The sequence below is a fragment of the Acinonyx jubatus genome, chromosome E2 (genome assembly GCF_027475565.1).
Source record: "Acinonyx jubatus isolate Ajub_Pintada_27869175 chromosome E2, VMU_Ajub_asm_v1.0, whole genome shotgun sequence".
Taxonomy (NCBI): domain Eukaryota; kingdom Metazoa; phylum Chordata; class Mammalia; order Carnivora; family Felidae; genus Acinonyx; species Acinonyx jubatus.
The window spans coordinates 17531233-17546713 of NC_069396.1; the positions used below are offsets into that span (position 1 = coordinate 17531233).

The 15481-nt window shown below is 43.9% G+C and overlaps 1 protein-coding gene across 4 annotated transcripts in view; it reads right to left on the bottom strand.

Annotated features, from left to right (window-relative positions):
• The window catches only part of TANGO6 (transport and golgi organization 6 homolog), a 187579-nt gene extending 179616 nt beyond the window's left edge, over window positions 1–7963 (bottom strand). For 2 of the 4 annotated variants that reach the window (XM_027076077.2, XM_053211327.1), the window contains exon 1: window positions 7793–7962. In XM_027076077.2, coding sequence (XP_026931878.2) covers window positions 7793–7889 — 97 coding nt within the window. In that variant the 5' untranslated portion in view covers window positions 7890–7962. Of the gene's footprint in view, window positions 1–7792 lie in introns of all 4 variants that reach the window. The other 2 variants (XR_003426217.2, XM_015068986.3) reach the window with 2 other exon arrangements.
• Window positions 7964–15481: the final 7518 nt, after the last annotated feature.

The window sequence follows — 15481 nt, forward strand, 5'->3', positions numbered from 1 at the left end:
GTTGTGATATCAAGCCCCATGTCCGACTCCGTGCTGAGCATGGAGCCTGCTTTAGATTCATTCTCTCTCTCTCTCTCTCTCTCTCTCTCTCTCTCTGTCCTTCTCTCCTGCTCAGTCTCTCTTTCTCTAAAAAGAAAGGAAGAAAGAAAGAAAGAAAGAAAGAAAGAAAGAAAGAAAGAAAGAAAGAAAATTTGCATAACAAAATGTTAAAAAAATTTAAACTCCATCATATTTCATTGTAATTAGAATATCAGTAAGAACTGGGGCACCTAGGTGGCTCAGTCAGCTAAGCACCCAACTTTAGCTCAGGTCATGATCTCCTGGTCCATGAGTTCGAACCCCACGTCAGGCTCTGAGCTGACCATACAGAGCCTGGAGCCTGCCATGGATTCTATATCTCCCTCTCTCTCTGACCCTCCCCTGCTCGCACTCTGTCTCTCTCTCTCTCTGTCTCTCAAAAATAAATAAGCATTAAAGAAAAAAAAAGAATATCAGTAAGAACCACAGATTTATGTTTTGGTTTCTGAAAACCCACAAAGTTCCTAGCTCTAATAACTGAAAAAGTCTGGAAGCAATGACATCAGGGGTAATGAATATGCCTATTACCCATATTGTGGTCTCTACCATTTCTCCTTAAAGAGAGCTGTTTTCAAGAACAGGGCAAGAAATGTATGAGTCTGAGACATCTTGTCATGCCTGTAAGGAAGGAACATAAACTATTCATTAAGAATAATGAGAATCAGAAAAGTAAGAATTTTTCAGTACTTCTCTAAGATTGTCCAGGGCAAGCGTTCTGACCCACTAACATGAATATCTGGTTCCTTTAGCGAATATATATCTAAATAGGAAATAAGTGCTTTCCTAGTTTATCACCACCAACCATTAATATCCCTAAACAACCTCTCAGGGACTTCCTGCAACTTTATAAGATCTTTGAACCCAAACATGGGAAGCAAAGTGATTTCAAACAAAAGCTTTGTTTTTCAAGAGCCACTTAATAAAGTAGTCTCCTCTGCCCTCTACTGGTGAAAAACAAAATCTACTTGAAAATAAAGGCATCCCCTAAAGCAGCAGTTTTCAAAGCAGGGTACAGGGACTCAAGTTTTCAGGGGTTTCAAATTTTCAGGGACTCTGCAGGTTCCAAACTATTTTCATATTAATACTAGGCCATTATTTGCCTCCTACAGTCTCATTCTCTCATGAGTGTACCAAGTGTGAAAAGTTCATTCAGTTTAGGGGCACCTGGGTGGCTCAGTTAAGCATCTGGTGCAGTTAAGTGTCTGACTCTTGACTTCAGCTCAGGTCATGATCTCACGGTTCATGGAAACAAGCCCTGTGTAGAGCTCCGTGCTGATAGCGTGGAGCCTGCTTGGGATTCTCTCCCGCTGCCCCTCCCCAGCACGCATGTGCGTGCTTTCTCTCTCTCTCAAAATTAATAACCATTAAAAAAACAGATTCCATATCGTAACTAACCTTTAAGAAATTACCTCTCATTCAGTTTTAGTACAGTATGAAAAAATACAACTCTCTGAAAAGGCTATTGAGTTCTTCCTTTTCCAACTACATATCTATGTGAGTCTAGATTTTCTTCATCTGTTCCAATCAAAACAACCTATCATGACAGATTGAACAGAAAAGCAAATACAAAAATCCAGCCGTCTTCTAGTAAGCCAGACATCAAAGAGACTTGCAAAAATGCAAAACAATGCCACTCTTCCTGATAAGTTAACTCTTGATCACTACACTACACTATGCAGCCTCGAAATGTTACTGTACGTACCACGTAAAACTACATCACTATCACACTTCAGGAAATGCTGCCCTTATGGACAGCATTATGGATTCTTCCCAATCACCAATTTGAATGCCTATGCTTTGTGACATTTAAAAGCAGACTTCACAGTTTGTGTGGAACTTTTTATTATGCTCAAAGTGCAAAGCAATATGGCATGCAAGATTAAGTATGGTACATCTTCATTATACACAGATTATCAGATTTTCCAGCTCCTTCCCCACAACATATTCAAATTCAATGATAGAATTTGGTCTATATTTAACATAGAAAGATATTTTTTAGGAAAACTATTGCTGAGATGGCCTCCATTTCTTACACACAAAACTTCACTAAAATCGACAAATCCCTTTCAAATTCTGCTTAGCACATTTCTTAACAACCCAGGTGGTGAAACTATTATTTGCCCCATGATTGACAAAAGAAATGGAAGGCAGAGGAGAACACGCTTAATGCAGCAGAACATCTGATGCCTCACAAGTGAAAGACTATTGGCATCTCCCTTCCTTTCTATATAATTCCCACCGAGACCGAATTCCTCCTCCTCTTGTAGCCTTCCACAGCTCCACTCAGGGGTGACTCCTCTATCCAACTGCCATCTGCACTAGCCTCTCACCATTAGTGTGATCCTACTGTGTGAACTATCTCTTCATCTACATGCACACTACCATCTCCCCAAAAGACAAGATACTTGAGAGCACACATTTTTATGTAATTTTGTTTCTCCAAGAGCAGTGAGGACAGACTATTATATACAGATGACTCCCAGCGCATATTACCTCAAAGGGAGTCAATTTAAAAAACTGTTTTAACGCTTATTCGTTTTTGAGAGTGAGAGAGACAGAGCATGAGCAGGGGAGGGGCAGAGAGAGATGGAGACACAGAATCCAAAGCAGGCTCCAGGCTCTGAGCTGTCAGCACAGGGCCCGATGCGGGGCTCGAACTCGGACTGAGAGATCATGACCTGAGCTGAAGTCAGACGCTTAACCGACTGAACTTAACCGACTGAGCCACCCAGGCACCCTTCATGGGGAGTCAGTTTAAAGACAGATCAGGGGCACCTTGGTGGCTCAGTTGGTTAAGCGTCTGACTCCTGATTTTCGCTCAGGTCAGGATCTCATGATTTGTGGTTTGAGCCCCCTATAGGGCTCTGTGCTGACAGCGTGAAGTCTGCTTGGGATTCTCTCTCTTCCTCTCTCTCTGCCCTTTGCCACTCACACTCTGTCTTCCTTTCTCTCTCAAAATAAATCAAATACTTTTTTTAATGTTTATCTATTTTTTGAGAGACAGAAAGAGAGCGTGAGCAGGGGAAGAGGAGAGAGAGAGGGAGACACAGAATCTGAAGCAGGCTCCAGGCTCTGAGCCGTCAGCACAGAGCCCAACGCAGGGCTCAAGCCCACAAACCATGAGATTATGACCTGAACCAAAGTCAGACGCTCAACCGACTGAGCCACCAAGGAACTCCAAATCAAATAAACATTAAGAAAAAAAGATCAAAAAAAGTTTAATCTAGCTGCATGTAATTTTAACCAGTACTTTCACCCTAACTCCTCAATACATCAGGGACATCTGAATACTCATGACGCACAGGTATTTTTTAATTCCCTCAGCAAGTGATATGATAAAACAGCAGGCAGATGCACACGATATATAGTAGACTATATGTGCAAAATCATACCATTTTACCACAGTACTTATCCTTTTTCAAATAGGAATGCCTGTATTCCTGTATGTTAAGTGAGCACGTGTATGTGACTCCACAACACTCTTGGAGATTTAGAGAGGTCTTCTATAAACGTGTTTTGTGTATGTGTGCTTTATGATAGATGATTACTTCCAGAGTTTTTGCTTATTTAACCTTGTTCTCAGTCATTTGTAGATAGTTGCAGTTACTAGACAAGTGACCTCTTTAACTTGCTTAATTAGCAAGTTAAAACTGTCTTTTGCAGTTTTCTTCTTCACTGGGGCAAAGTAGTACAGTTATACTATAGTGGAAGGTACCTGAACTTAAATCCTGGCTCTAGCCAACCCCCCGCCTCCCACAAAAAAAGTATCCAAAACATATAAAGAACTTACACAATTCAACACCCAAAAAACAAATAACCCAATTTAAAGATGGGCAGAAGGGGTGCCTGGGTGGATCAGTCGATTAAGTGTCTGATTTCAGCTCAGGTGGTGATCTCACAGCTCATGAGCCCGCTTTGGATCTTCTGTCCCCCCCTCTGTCTCTGCCCCTCCTACTCTTGTTCTCTCTCTCAAAATAAATAAACAATAAATAAATAAATAAATAAATAAATAAATAAATAAATAATGGGTAGAAGACGTGAACAGACACGCCTCCAAAAAAGAACTGGGGGCGGCTGGCTGGCTCAGTCGGAAGAGTGTGCAACTCTTGTTCTCAAGGTGGTGAGTTTGAGCCCCATGTTGGGTATAGAGATTACTAAAAAAAATAAATAAACTTAAAAACAAGAAAAGACATCCACATGGCCAACAGACACATAAAAAGATGCTCAACATTGCTCACCATCAAGAAAATGCAAATCAAAACTACACTGAGGGGAACTTGGGTGGCTTAGTCGGTTAAGCATCCAACTCTTGGTTTTGAGACAAGAAGAAACAACAGGTGTTGCCGAGGATGTGGAAAGGCATCCTCGTGCACTGTTGGTGAGAATGCAAACTGTGCAGCCACTGTAGAAAACAGTATGAAGGTTTCTCAAAATATTAAAAATAGAACTACCCTGGGGGTGCCTGGGTGGCTCAGGTGGTTAAGCATCTGACTCTTGGTTTTGTTTGGCTCAGGTCACGATCTCACAGTTCATGGGATCGAGCCCCACAATGGGCTCTGTGCTGACAGTGTGGAGCCTACTTGTGATTCTCTCTCCCTCTGTGTCTGCCCCTCCACCGCTCACAAGCTCTCTCTCTCTCTCTCTCTCTCTCTCTCTCAAAAATAAATAAATAAACATAAAAAAAATAGAACCACCCTATAATCCAGTTATCACACTACTGGGTATTTACCCGAAGAAAACAAAAACACTAATTCAAAAGGATATGTGCACCCTACTTTCATTGCAACATTATTTACAGTAGCCAAATTATGGAAGCAGCCCAAGTGTCCATCAATAGATGAAAGGATAAAGATGGATAAATATGGCTGAATATTATTCAGCCGTAAAAAAGAATGAAATCTTGCCATTTGCAACAACATAGATGGAGCCAGAGTATCATGCTAAACAAAACCAGTCAGAGAAAGACAAATACTGTATGATTTCACTCACGTGGAATTTAAGAAGCAAACAAAAAAACCCACAAGCAAAGGGGAAAAAGAGAGAGAGAGAGAGACAAACCAAGAAACAGCTGTAGCTAACAGTTCTCTTAGCTACAGAGAACAAACTGATGGCTAGCAGAGAGGCCAGATGGGTAAAATAGGCGATGGAGATTAAGAAGTGCACTTATAATGATCACCAGGTGTTGTATGGATCTGTTGAATCACTATATTGTACACCCAAAAGTAGTGTAACACTGTATGTTAACTGCAGTGGAATTTTAAATGAAAAAAAAAAAATAGGGGCACCTGGGTGACTCAGTCATTTGAGCTACTGACTCTTGATTTTGGCTCAGGTCATGATCCCCAGGGTCGTGGGATTAAGTCCTGTGCCGGGCTTCTCGTTTAAGAAGATCCGGCTTAAGATTCTCCCTCCCTCTTCCCCTCTGCCCTTCTTCCTCCCTCACACTCCTTCTCTAAAATTAAAAATATATATATTTTTTAATATTTGTTTAGAGAGCGAATGTGTGTGCTTTGTGTGCACATGCAAGAGGGAGAGGGGTGGAGAGAAAGGGAGAGAGGGAATCCCAAGCAGGCTCTGTACGGTCAGCACAGAGCTGGATGCAGGGCTAGATCTCACTAACCAAGGGATCAGGACCTGATGGTCCTGGGATGACTTGGATGACTGGGAAGCCTGGGTGGCTCAGTCAGTGGAGCAACCGACTTGGGCTCAGGTCATGATCTCACAGTTCATGAGTTTGAGACCCATATCAAGCTCGTTGCTGTCAGCGCAAAGCCCGCTTCAGATCCTCTGTCACCCTCTCTCTACCTGTCCTCTGCTCACACTCTCTCAAAAAGAAAAAAAAAAAAGAACATTAAAAAAAAAAAAAAAAGAGTTGGATGCTTAACTGACTGAGCCGCCCAGGCAACAGCTGCCTCCAAAAACCTTTTAAATAAAATAAATAAACTGTTTTGTTTTAAATCCTGGCTAGGATGCACCTGACTAGCTAAGTGAGTAGAGCATGCCACTCTTGATCTTGCAGAGGTGAGTTTGAGCCCCACGTTGGCAGAGAGCCTACATAAATAAATTAAAAAAAAAAAAAATCCAGCTCTACCACTTTATTAGACTGACATCGGGCAACTTCCCCATACCTGAGCCTTAGTTCCTTCATCTGTAAAATGGAATACAAAAAATATCTATGCTATGGAATTGTAAGGATTAAATAATACATGTAGGGGCACCTGGGTGGTTCAGTCGGTTAAGCTTCCGACTTTGGCTCAGGTCATGCATGATCTCACTGTTCATGAGTTTGAGCCCCCCATCGGGCTCTGTGCTGACAGCTCAGAGCCTGGAGCCTGCTTCGGATTCTGGGTCTCCCTCTCTCTCTGCCTCTCCCCGGCTCGCACTCTGTCTCTCTCTCAAAAGTAATAAATAAACATTAAAAAATTTTTAAAATATATATATATGTAAACAGCATATTATTGGGCCTGATACTTGGTAGGCACTGAATTACTATTACTTTTTCTTTTGAGAGGGAGAGAGTGAGAGGGCCCAAGGGAGTAAGGGGCAGAGAGAGACAGAGAGAGAGAGGGAGAGGGAGAATATCCCATGAAAGTCAGAGAAAGAGAGAGGGGAGAAAGAGAGAGAGAGAGAGAGAGAGAGAGAGAAGCAGGGCTGACCCGAAGCAGGGCTCGAACTCACTAATGGTGAGATCATGACCTGGGCGGAAGACAGATGCTTAACTCACTGAGCCACCCAGGCGCCCCTCGATGACTATTATTAATGACTTCTTTTCACTTCTCCCAGGTATGGTATAATGTTTGTGGAAGTTTCTGCATTTTGGGGAGTATCTTAAAATTTGAGACTTGAAGCATCACCTCATGGCCCTTCATGTACCTTACTTTGCTCACGAACAAACCCCTTCTTGCACATATACGGTCCCTATCTCTCGTGTCCTTTCTCCAAACTCCAGATAACATCAGAGGCTCCACACTTAATAATCTGCCTTGATTTGAGAAGGGAGTTCGGTAGACCTCGGCCCTAGGTCCGTGTTGTGCCCTAATTTGCCCACATAATCTGTGCCAGGTCACTTCATCTCTTCAGCGAGCCTTAAGTGTCCCCAAGTGTAAAAGGAGAGCGCCAGGCTAAACCACCGCCATGGTCCCTGCAGATTCTAAATTGGGAAGATCTTGCCAACTCACCAGGAAAGATTACAAGTGACTGTAAATCCCTCCCACAGGCTGTAAATCCCTAAACGCTGTCCCCAAACCCAGCTCAAACGCCACTGCTTCCATCTTCTGCACGCCTCGCCATTCTGTACAAATCTCCAGCGTCCACATTAGACCCTGAACCCTCAGGAGGTGGGACCTCACTTAACGCGTCAGGAGCGCTACCCTCTCGGAAGCTCTTGCCGCAGTCCCTACCTCAGAGGGTGACAGTAAAGACTGAATGGAACCAAGTACCCAGGGCGCTTAACAGTGAGTGCCTGGCACAAGGTTGGCGCTCAAGAGACGTCGGTTACCATCAGTGTTCAGCAAATCCCATCCCCTCCTTGAGCTTCGGTTTCCTCAAGTAAAATGAGGCTGGACGGACAATGCCCAAAGCCCCCAGGAGCCTCAGAGCTGGGGGTCCCAGGGAGGGCCTGAGAGGCGCACGCTGCGGAAGGCAGGGCAGCCCGGGAAGACTGGTGGCCCTGAGAGTCCCGAGTGCAGCCCGGCGCCGAGATCCGTCCTCTCACCTCCCGGGCTCAGCAGAAGCTTCAGCGCCTCCAGAATGCTCTCCAGACCGCACGTTGCCAGAGCCCCGCTGCCCGCGACCGGTCGGCGGGCCGCCATGACTAGAGTGGAACGCGCCACTAGCGACCTGCTCAATCGCCTCTGCGGACTGGCGTCGCCGCCATACTGAATGTGGCGGAAGGCGCTAGGGGTGGGGCCCGCCGCAAGGGGCGCGGCCGACGTGGTCGGAGCGCCCTTTTACAAAAGTTTTCAGTCCCCGTTTAGTCCCTTGGACAGAAAGAACAGTTAACACAACCAACCTACATGCACAATTTCAGAAACTCAATATGATTAACCACTAAGTAACGAAGAAGAGAGAAGTATAGTAGTTTATCATAAAATGATACCTATTTCACTATGAAAATAATTGGGTACCGGAGTACCAAAAGACATAGTGAAGTAAACAGATGCTGTGCCTACTTATGATGAAGTTTGGATACGTAAAACATCATTCAACTGAATATTTTTTAATTTCTTTATGAATGATATTTAAAAACAAGTGCTGGGGGTGACTAGCAGGCTCAGTCAGAGCATGTGACGCCTAACCTCAGGGTCATGAGTTCAAGCCCCAGATTGGATGAAGAGCCTACTTTCAAAAGAAATTAAAAATAAGTGCTAAACACAGACACATGCATTTGAATAACCACAAATATTGTTATTGGTGATACGATTTTTGAAACGTAATAATTACCGGTCCCAATAAAATGTTTATCTTTGCTGTGTTTATATTCTTGGAAAATTCTGGGTACATTAAAATTGTGCCCTCCCCACACCCCATTGTGTTTTTTAATTTTTTTAAATGTTTGTTTATTTTTGAGACAGAGAGAGACAGAGCATGAACGGGGGAGGATCACAGAGAGGGAGGCACAGAATCCGAGGCAGGCTGCAGGCTCCGGGGAGTCAGCACAGAGCCCTCCTGGGGCTCGAACTCACAAACTGCGAGATCATGAACCCAGCGGAAGGCGGAGGTTTAACCGACTGAGCCACCCAGGGGCCCCCACCCCATTGTGTTAATAGGTAAAACAGAATTCATTTGAGAGTCACCCCAACAGGGACAGGCTTTCACCTACACGAATGCTGGTGGGACATTCTAAAGTCATGTTGTCTGAAAGTCATGCTACAAATCTAGGAGAGTACTTCTGAGGGCAACACCTTTAGCTTCCCTTCAGTAAAAGTCAATAATCATTGTCACGGCCACCCCCACCACCCATTTTCTGAAAGCTCTCCCAAACAGGCTGTCTTGTTTCTCCTTGAGATTCCCTGAACTAGCCTGAGTTCATCAGGTCTGATGACTGCCCTTCAGCATTTAGCTGTTGGAAGTCTTAGGAAATGGGATGTGCTCCACTGCGAGCCCCTGCCACTGGAGAAAGAAGCTGGTCACTTAACTCCTTTCTCAGACCCCTCCTGGTCACTCTCAGGACTTTAGGCTCCAGCCCAAACCCATCAACCATTTCCTACTCTCTAAAGTGAATAGGTAACAGAACCATTTGCACGAAGTTATCTTAGGGAGTTAAAGCGATACTGTTCTTAAGCATTTAGCAATGTCTCCCACAGAGGGGATAATTAAAAAATTGTACGTGTGTCTTACTCTCCATCTCTTCCTCAAATAAAATCCTGCCAAAATATCTTTAAATTGGAAAAACATTTTTGAAGGGGAAATAAATGACCTGCGAAATTACTACAACGCTCTCTTTATTGTGTTAAACATCCCACGCCAGGCTTTGTCAGTAGACAATTTTTCTCCAGTTATGTGTGTATCCAAGTTCATTTTGAGGAATAAAAAATTTAAGGTCTCCCTGTACAGCTCCCCCCCCCCAAAAAAGCCTAAAACAAAAAACTTAAGGTCATTTCAAAATATTAAACATTTAGTGAGTTTGGCATAAAGATTTGTGTGGGAACGGCCCAGCCCTAAGATTTGTGGGCACTAGGGCAGAAATACAAGTGGAGGCCTTCATATCATATGCTTAAGTTTCAAAGTATAAATCAAACGAATAGCCTGTTAAGTAAAATGTCTTTTGTTCTCCTACTTTGAAAAATATACCAGGTTTCAATTGAGAATTCTCAAATTTGGCCTCAGAAATCCATATTGGATGTGGCAGTATGGCAGAAGTCAGCCTCCCACCTCTGGCCTGACCCCTTTCCTTCTCATTAGTGTCTCCATCCTGCATTCACACATGTGGATATCCCAGCCTGGATGTGCACACACCTCTAAGAAACTGCCTCTTGGCACCCCCTTAGTGTTAGGAATACACGAACAGGGTTCAGCTTCCAGAGGGAAGACCAAGCGAAGAGGCCCACGTAGCACTGGAAGCAGGCTCAGGGATGATTGGACAGGGAAGTCCAGAGTCCCAGAACTTGGAGTGAGGTCTGGAGGGAGGATTTGGGGTGGGCAACTTCCCTAGGACTGGCGTATTTCTTGTCCGTGAAGATGCGAATCATGGAGGAGGCCAGGTGGGGCCTGTAAGGATGGGACCCAGAACGGAGGCCCTAGTAGACAAGCCTAAGCGCGATACTGGTGTGGGAGTTACAAAAGATGGTAAGAGGGGTCCCCAGAGCTAATCATCCTTTATCCCCAAACCAGATATTGGCAAAGGATTTTATTATTTGGACTCTAAAAGGCTCCTATAGCACAAAATGGCATGTTCAGTTTTTTTTAATTTTTGTTTTGTTTTGACAGAGTGTGAGCAGGGGAGGTGCAGAGAGAGGGAGGGACAGAGGATGCAGAGCAGGCTCTGCCCTGACAGCCGAGAGCCTCATAAGGGGCTTGGACTCAGGAGCAGTGAGATCACAACCTGAGCTGAAGTCGGATGCTCAACCGACTGAACCACCCGGGGGGCCCCTCATGCGTATAATTTCAAAAGCAGTGTCAAAAAGATCCTATAAAAATTTTCCAGCAAAAAAATATATCCCATGTAGAATATTTGGTGCATCTTAATACATATGATAGGATGTCAGAGGAGTGCCTAGGGCCTATAAGTTGATAAATAGGCTCTGCATCTGAAAAAAAGGAAGCGTTCTCAAGCTTCTCCTGCCCCCACAAAATCATTCAAATTGGCTTTTATTTTTTTATTTTTATTAAAAAAATTTTTTTAACGTTTTATTTATTTTTGAGACAGAGCATGAACAGGGTTGGGGCAGAGAGAGAGGGAGACCCAGAATCGGAAGCAGGCTCCAGGCTCTGAGCCATCAGCCCAGAGCCCGACGCGGGGCTCGAACTCACGGACCACGAGATCGTGACCTGAGCTGAAGTCAGACGCTTAACCGACTGAGCCACCCAGGTGCCCCTCAAATTGGCTTTTAACTACCCTACTACTTCCTTAGAATCCGGTATTTACACTTACAGGATTTTAGTTTATAGAAATTGAATTTTGGCAGTCCCCTCCTCGCTTTGCTCTGGGCAAACACATAAGAAGAGCTGGGAGACTCTCGGGCAATCATGCTGTGAGATACCCATCACGACAAATATTCCAGAAGAGCTACATCGGAGAGGCTGCAGCTTCCCCACAATGAGCCACCCGGGGATTTTCAACACACACACAGTCTGTATTCATGAAAAACGTATTCCATTGATTTCAAGTCAACCAACAAGGAGCCCATTATCAGGGACTTGGGGGACAGCAGCTCAACAAGATACCCCAACCTGCTGGGGCTGCTTGCCTCAACCCAGAGAACTAATGAGGCTAATGGCACCCTGTGGTTATCGATTGTCTTACGATAACAATTCCCAGTAAAGACGCCAGCAAATTAAGTGTTCTTATGGGTACTTACCTTCTAAAGCCACATGTGATGACTGGAGTGGTTGCATGCCATTTTCCATAAATGACCCTTAAATTCTTACCCTACTCTTGTCAAAACTTTACTCACTGTGATAATCCTCACCACTCCCTCCACAGAGAAGGGGCCCCTGAAACTCACCTAATTTTCAATTTTTTAAAGTGATTTTATTTTTAGGGATTTTGTTTTTTAATGATTTTAAAGTAATCTCTACACCCAACATGGGGCTCAAATTTACAGCACTGACATCAAGTCTCATGCTCCACTGACTGAGCGAGCCAGGCACCCCAATTTTCATGTAATTTTTTAAAGCTTATTTGAGAGAGGGAGAGAGGGGAGGGAGGGAGACAGAGACAGACAGACAGACAGACAGACAGACAGACAGAAGGAGGAAGGGAGAGGGGGGGAGCATAGAGAATCTCAAGCAGGCTCTGCCCTGTCAGCACAGAGCTCCTTGCGGGGCTCAAACACACTAACTGTGAGGTCATGGCCCAAGCCTGGATCTAGATCTTAACTGACTGAGACACATGCACGACCCTTCATTTACTTAAAAAAATTTTTTTAGTGTTTACTTATTTTTGAGAGACAGACCACAAGCGCGCGGGGCGGGGGAGGGGGGTGGCGGAAGGAGGGAGGGAGGGAGAGAGAAAATCAGAAGCAGATTCCAGGCTCTGAGCTGTCAGCAGAGAGCCTGACGTCCCTTTATTTTCTTTTCTTAATGTTTATTTTTGACAGAGAGAGAACGAGCATGGGAGGGGCAGAGAGAGGGAGACACTGAATTAAAAAAATTTAATGTTTATTTACTTTTGAGAGAAAGAAACAGAGGTGTGAGCGGGGAAAGTGCAGAAAAAGGGAGACACAATCCGAAGCAGGCTCCAGGCTCTGAGCTGTCAGCACAGAGCCCAACGTGTGGCTTGAACTCACAGACCGCGAGATCGTGACCTGAGCTGAAGTCAGACACTTAACTGAGTCACCCAGTCGCCCCCCTTCATTTATTTTAAAGGAAGGGGTTTCTCTCTTTAGTACCACTCTTTGGCATCAATCAGATATTTATCATAGAGGAAGAACTTTCCTCTATCCTCTTAGGTTCTGAACAGAAAGGTGTGTGAATTAAACAGACAAAAGATTAGCAGAAGACAGATTTTTATTCACATCCAAGGGAGTTCATAGGAAAATGTGACTCAAGAAGTGATTACAATTTGGGGCTTATATTCCATCTTAATAGGGGAAGGGGAGAAACAGCTTACATCCCGTCTTACTAGAAAAAGGGCACTTACGGGAAAACACGTGACTTTGAGAGAAGATCAATGAGATGGGAGATATGATTTCTGTCACACTATCTGTTTAGGTGATTTCTTATCCTGAGGTGCCAATTTCTAGTCTCTGGTGGTAGGAGTCAATCCTTCCTACATATGAAACTCCTTGGGAGATGCTTTAGACTGCCAAATCCGTTGAAGAGGCTCTGCTTTTAGGTAGATAAAGGGGAGTCTTTGGGAAAAAGCCTCTTCACAGTGCTGTATTCTGGATCCTTCATTTCTGTTTCAACGGACAGAGGCTCTTTACTGTCTTGGGTACCCTCCCCAGGACAGCTCATCACCCCTGCAAACAGATGCCATCTTCACACAACACCGCTTTCCATCGCATACTTCTCCTGCTCACAACACTTGAGTTGTGCTCTCTGACCCACTAAATCCAGTCCAAAACACAACGGTTGGCCTTTTCTCTCCAAACACGCTGCATCCACTTAAGTGATTCTCTCTACCCGAACTCCCTTGCTGTGCCCCTTATTCAATAATAAAAACAAGAGCTCACATTTAACAGACCACTACCATGTGCCAGGCACTCCTCTAAATGCTTTATACACATCAACGCTTCCTTCGGAGATAAGGAAATCGAGGCATCGAAAGGTGAAGTAACTTGCCTAAGGTCACAGGTGGAAAGGACAGGATCAGGATTGGAATCCAGGTTGCATGGCTCCAGGGTCTCATGTCTTCTCCACATAACTGCCTTGTCGGTACCCGCGGAACCAGCAAGAGGGAAACCGAGGCGGTTTTCCAGGCTCGATGTAAACCCCTTCTCTGTAGCCTTTCTCAGAAGTCACATTACCTGACTGGTTATAGCCCTTTGCACGTGGTGGTACTTTGTAAACAGTTTAATTCTGTATAGAACCATTTTATCATTATTTGTCCTCATTGTAGTTTTTTCCCCTGACCTTTTTTTATTGTGGCCAAATAGAAACAACGTAATGCCAAATCTGGCGTCATGATGTTTTTCTCTCATTTTCTTCTGAGGGTTTTATAGCTGTAGCCCTTATGTTTTAAAAAGTCTTTCATTTTGAATTTATTTTTTGTATATGGTATAACAGTATGACTAATTTCATTCTTTTGCATATGGACACCCAATTTTCCCAGCACCATTTGTTGAAAACACTGTCCTTTTTGGCAGAGCATAAGGAAAATAGTCAATGATATTGTAATAGTGATGCAACAGGACAGATGGCAACTACACTTGGAGTGAACATAGCATAATGCATAAACTTGTCAAATCACTAAGTTGTAACACCTAAAACGAATGTAACACTGTGTCAACTATAATAAAAACATATAAAGTTTATTTTTGAGAGAGCGTGAACACAGGGGAGTGGGGGAGGAGCAGAGAGACAGGGAGAGAGAATCCCAAGCAACCCCTCCCACCCCCCAATGAGAGGGAGACACAGTCCGAAGCAGACTCCAGGCTCTGAGCTGTCAGCACAGAGCCCTACGTGGGGCTCAAACCCACAAATCGGAGGATCATGACACAAGCTGAAACCAAGAATCTGATAAACAAATGAGCCACCCAAGTTCCTCAATACTGTGCGCGCGCGCACACACACGCACAAACACGCACACACACACGTAATTTTTGTGTTATCTGCCCCCCCCCAAAAAAACTGTCCTTTTCCCAATGGTCTTAGCACTCCTGTAGAGTATCAGTTGACCATATATGAGGGTTTATTTCCAGCTTCCTAATTTCTCTCCAACTTTTAATTGTGAAATACTTCAAACTTGAAGAAAAACCAAAATAGTACGTCAACACTTAACATGCTCTTCACCTAGATTTAGTCATTATGAACATTTTGTCACATTTGCCTTCGTGCTACCACTCTTCACACTTTTTTGTTGAATCATTCTTAATTTCCAGATGCAACTAACACTTCATCCCTAAATTCATCATCATTTATCTCCTAATAAGGTTCTCTTAGTGAACTATGCCAAGAAAACTAATGTTTAGGGGCATATGTGTGGCTCAGTCGGTTAAGTATCTGAATCTTGATTTTTGGCTCAGATCACGATCTAATGGTTCATGAGTTCAAGCCCCTCCTTATGCTCCAGGCTGACAATGCAGAACCTGCTTAGGAGTCTCTCTCTCTGCCCCTCCCTGACTCATGCTTTCTCTCTCAAAATAAACTTAAAATTAAAAAAAAAAAAGTTTATGGGGTGGCTGGGTGGCTTGGTGGGTTAAGCGTCTGACTTCAACTCCGGTCATGATCTCACAATCTGTGAGTTCGAGCCCCCCATCAGGTTCTGTGCTGACAGCTCAGAGCCTGGATCCTGCTTCAGATTCTGTGTCTCCCTCTCTCTCTGCTCCTTCCCCCACTTACACTCTCACTCTGTCGTAAACAAACATTAAAATAAAAGTTTATTCAGGAATATAATCTACTCTACTTATTACAATTTGCCCAATTTCAAAAAAAAAAAAAAAAAAAGTCTTTTATGGATCTTAAATTTTCACTCCAGGACCCAACCAACCAAGGTTTCAATATTGGAGTCTCTCAAACCACACACAGAATTACCGTATGACCCAGCAATGCTCCTCTCAGGTTAATAACCAGAATTGAA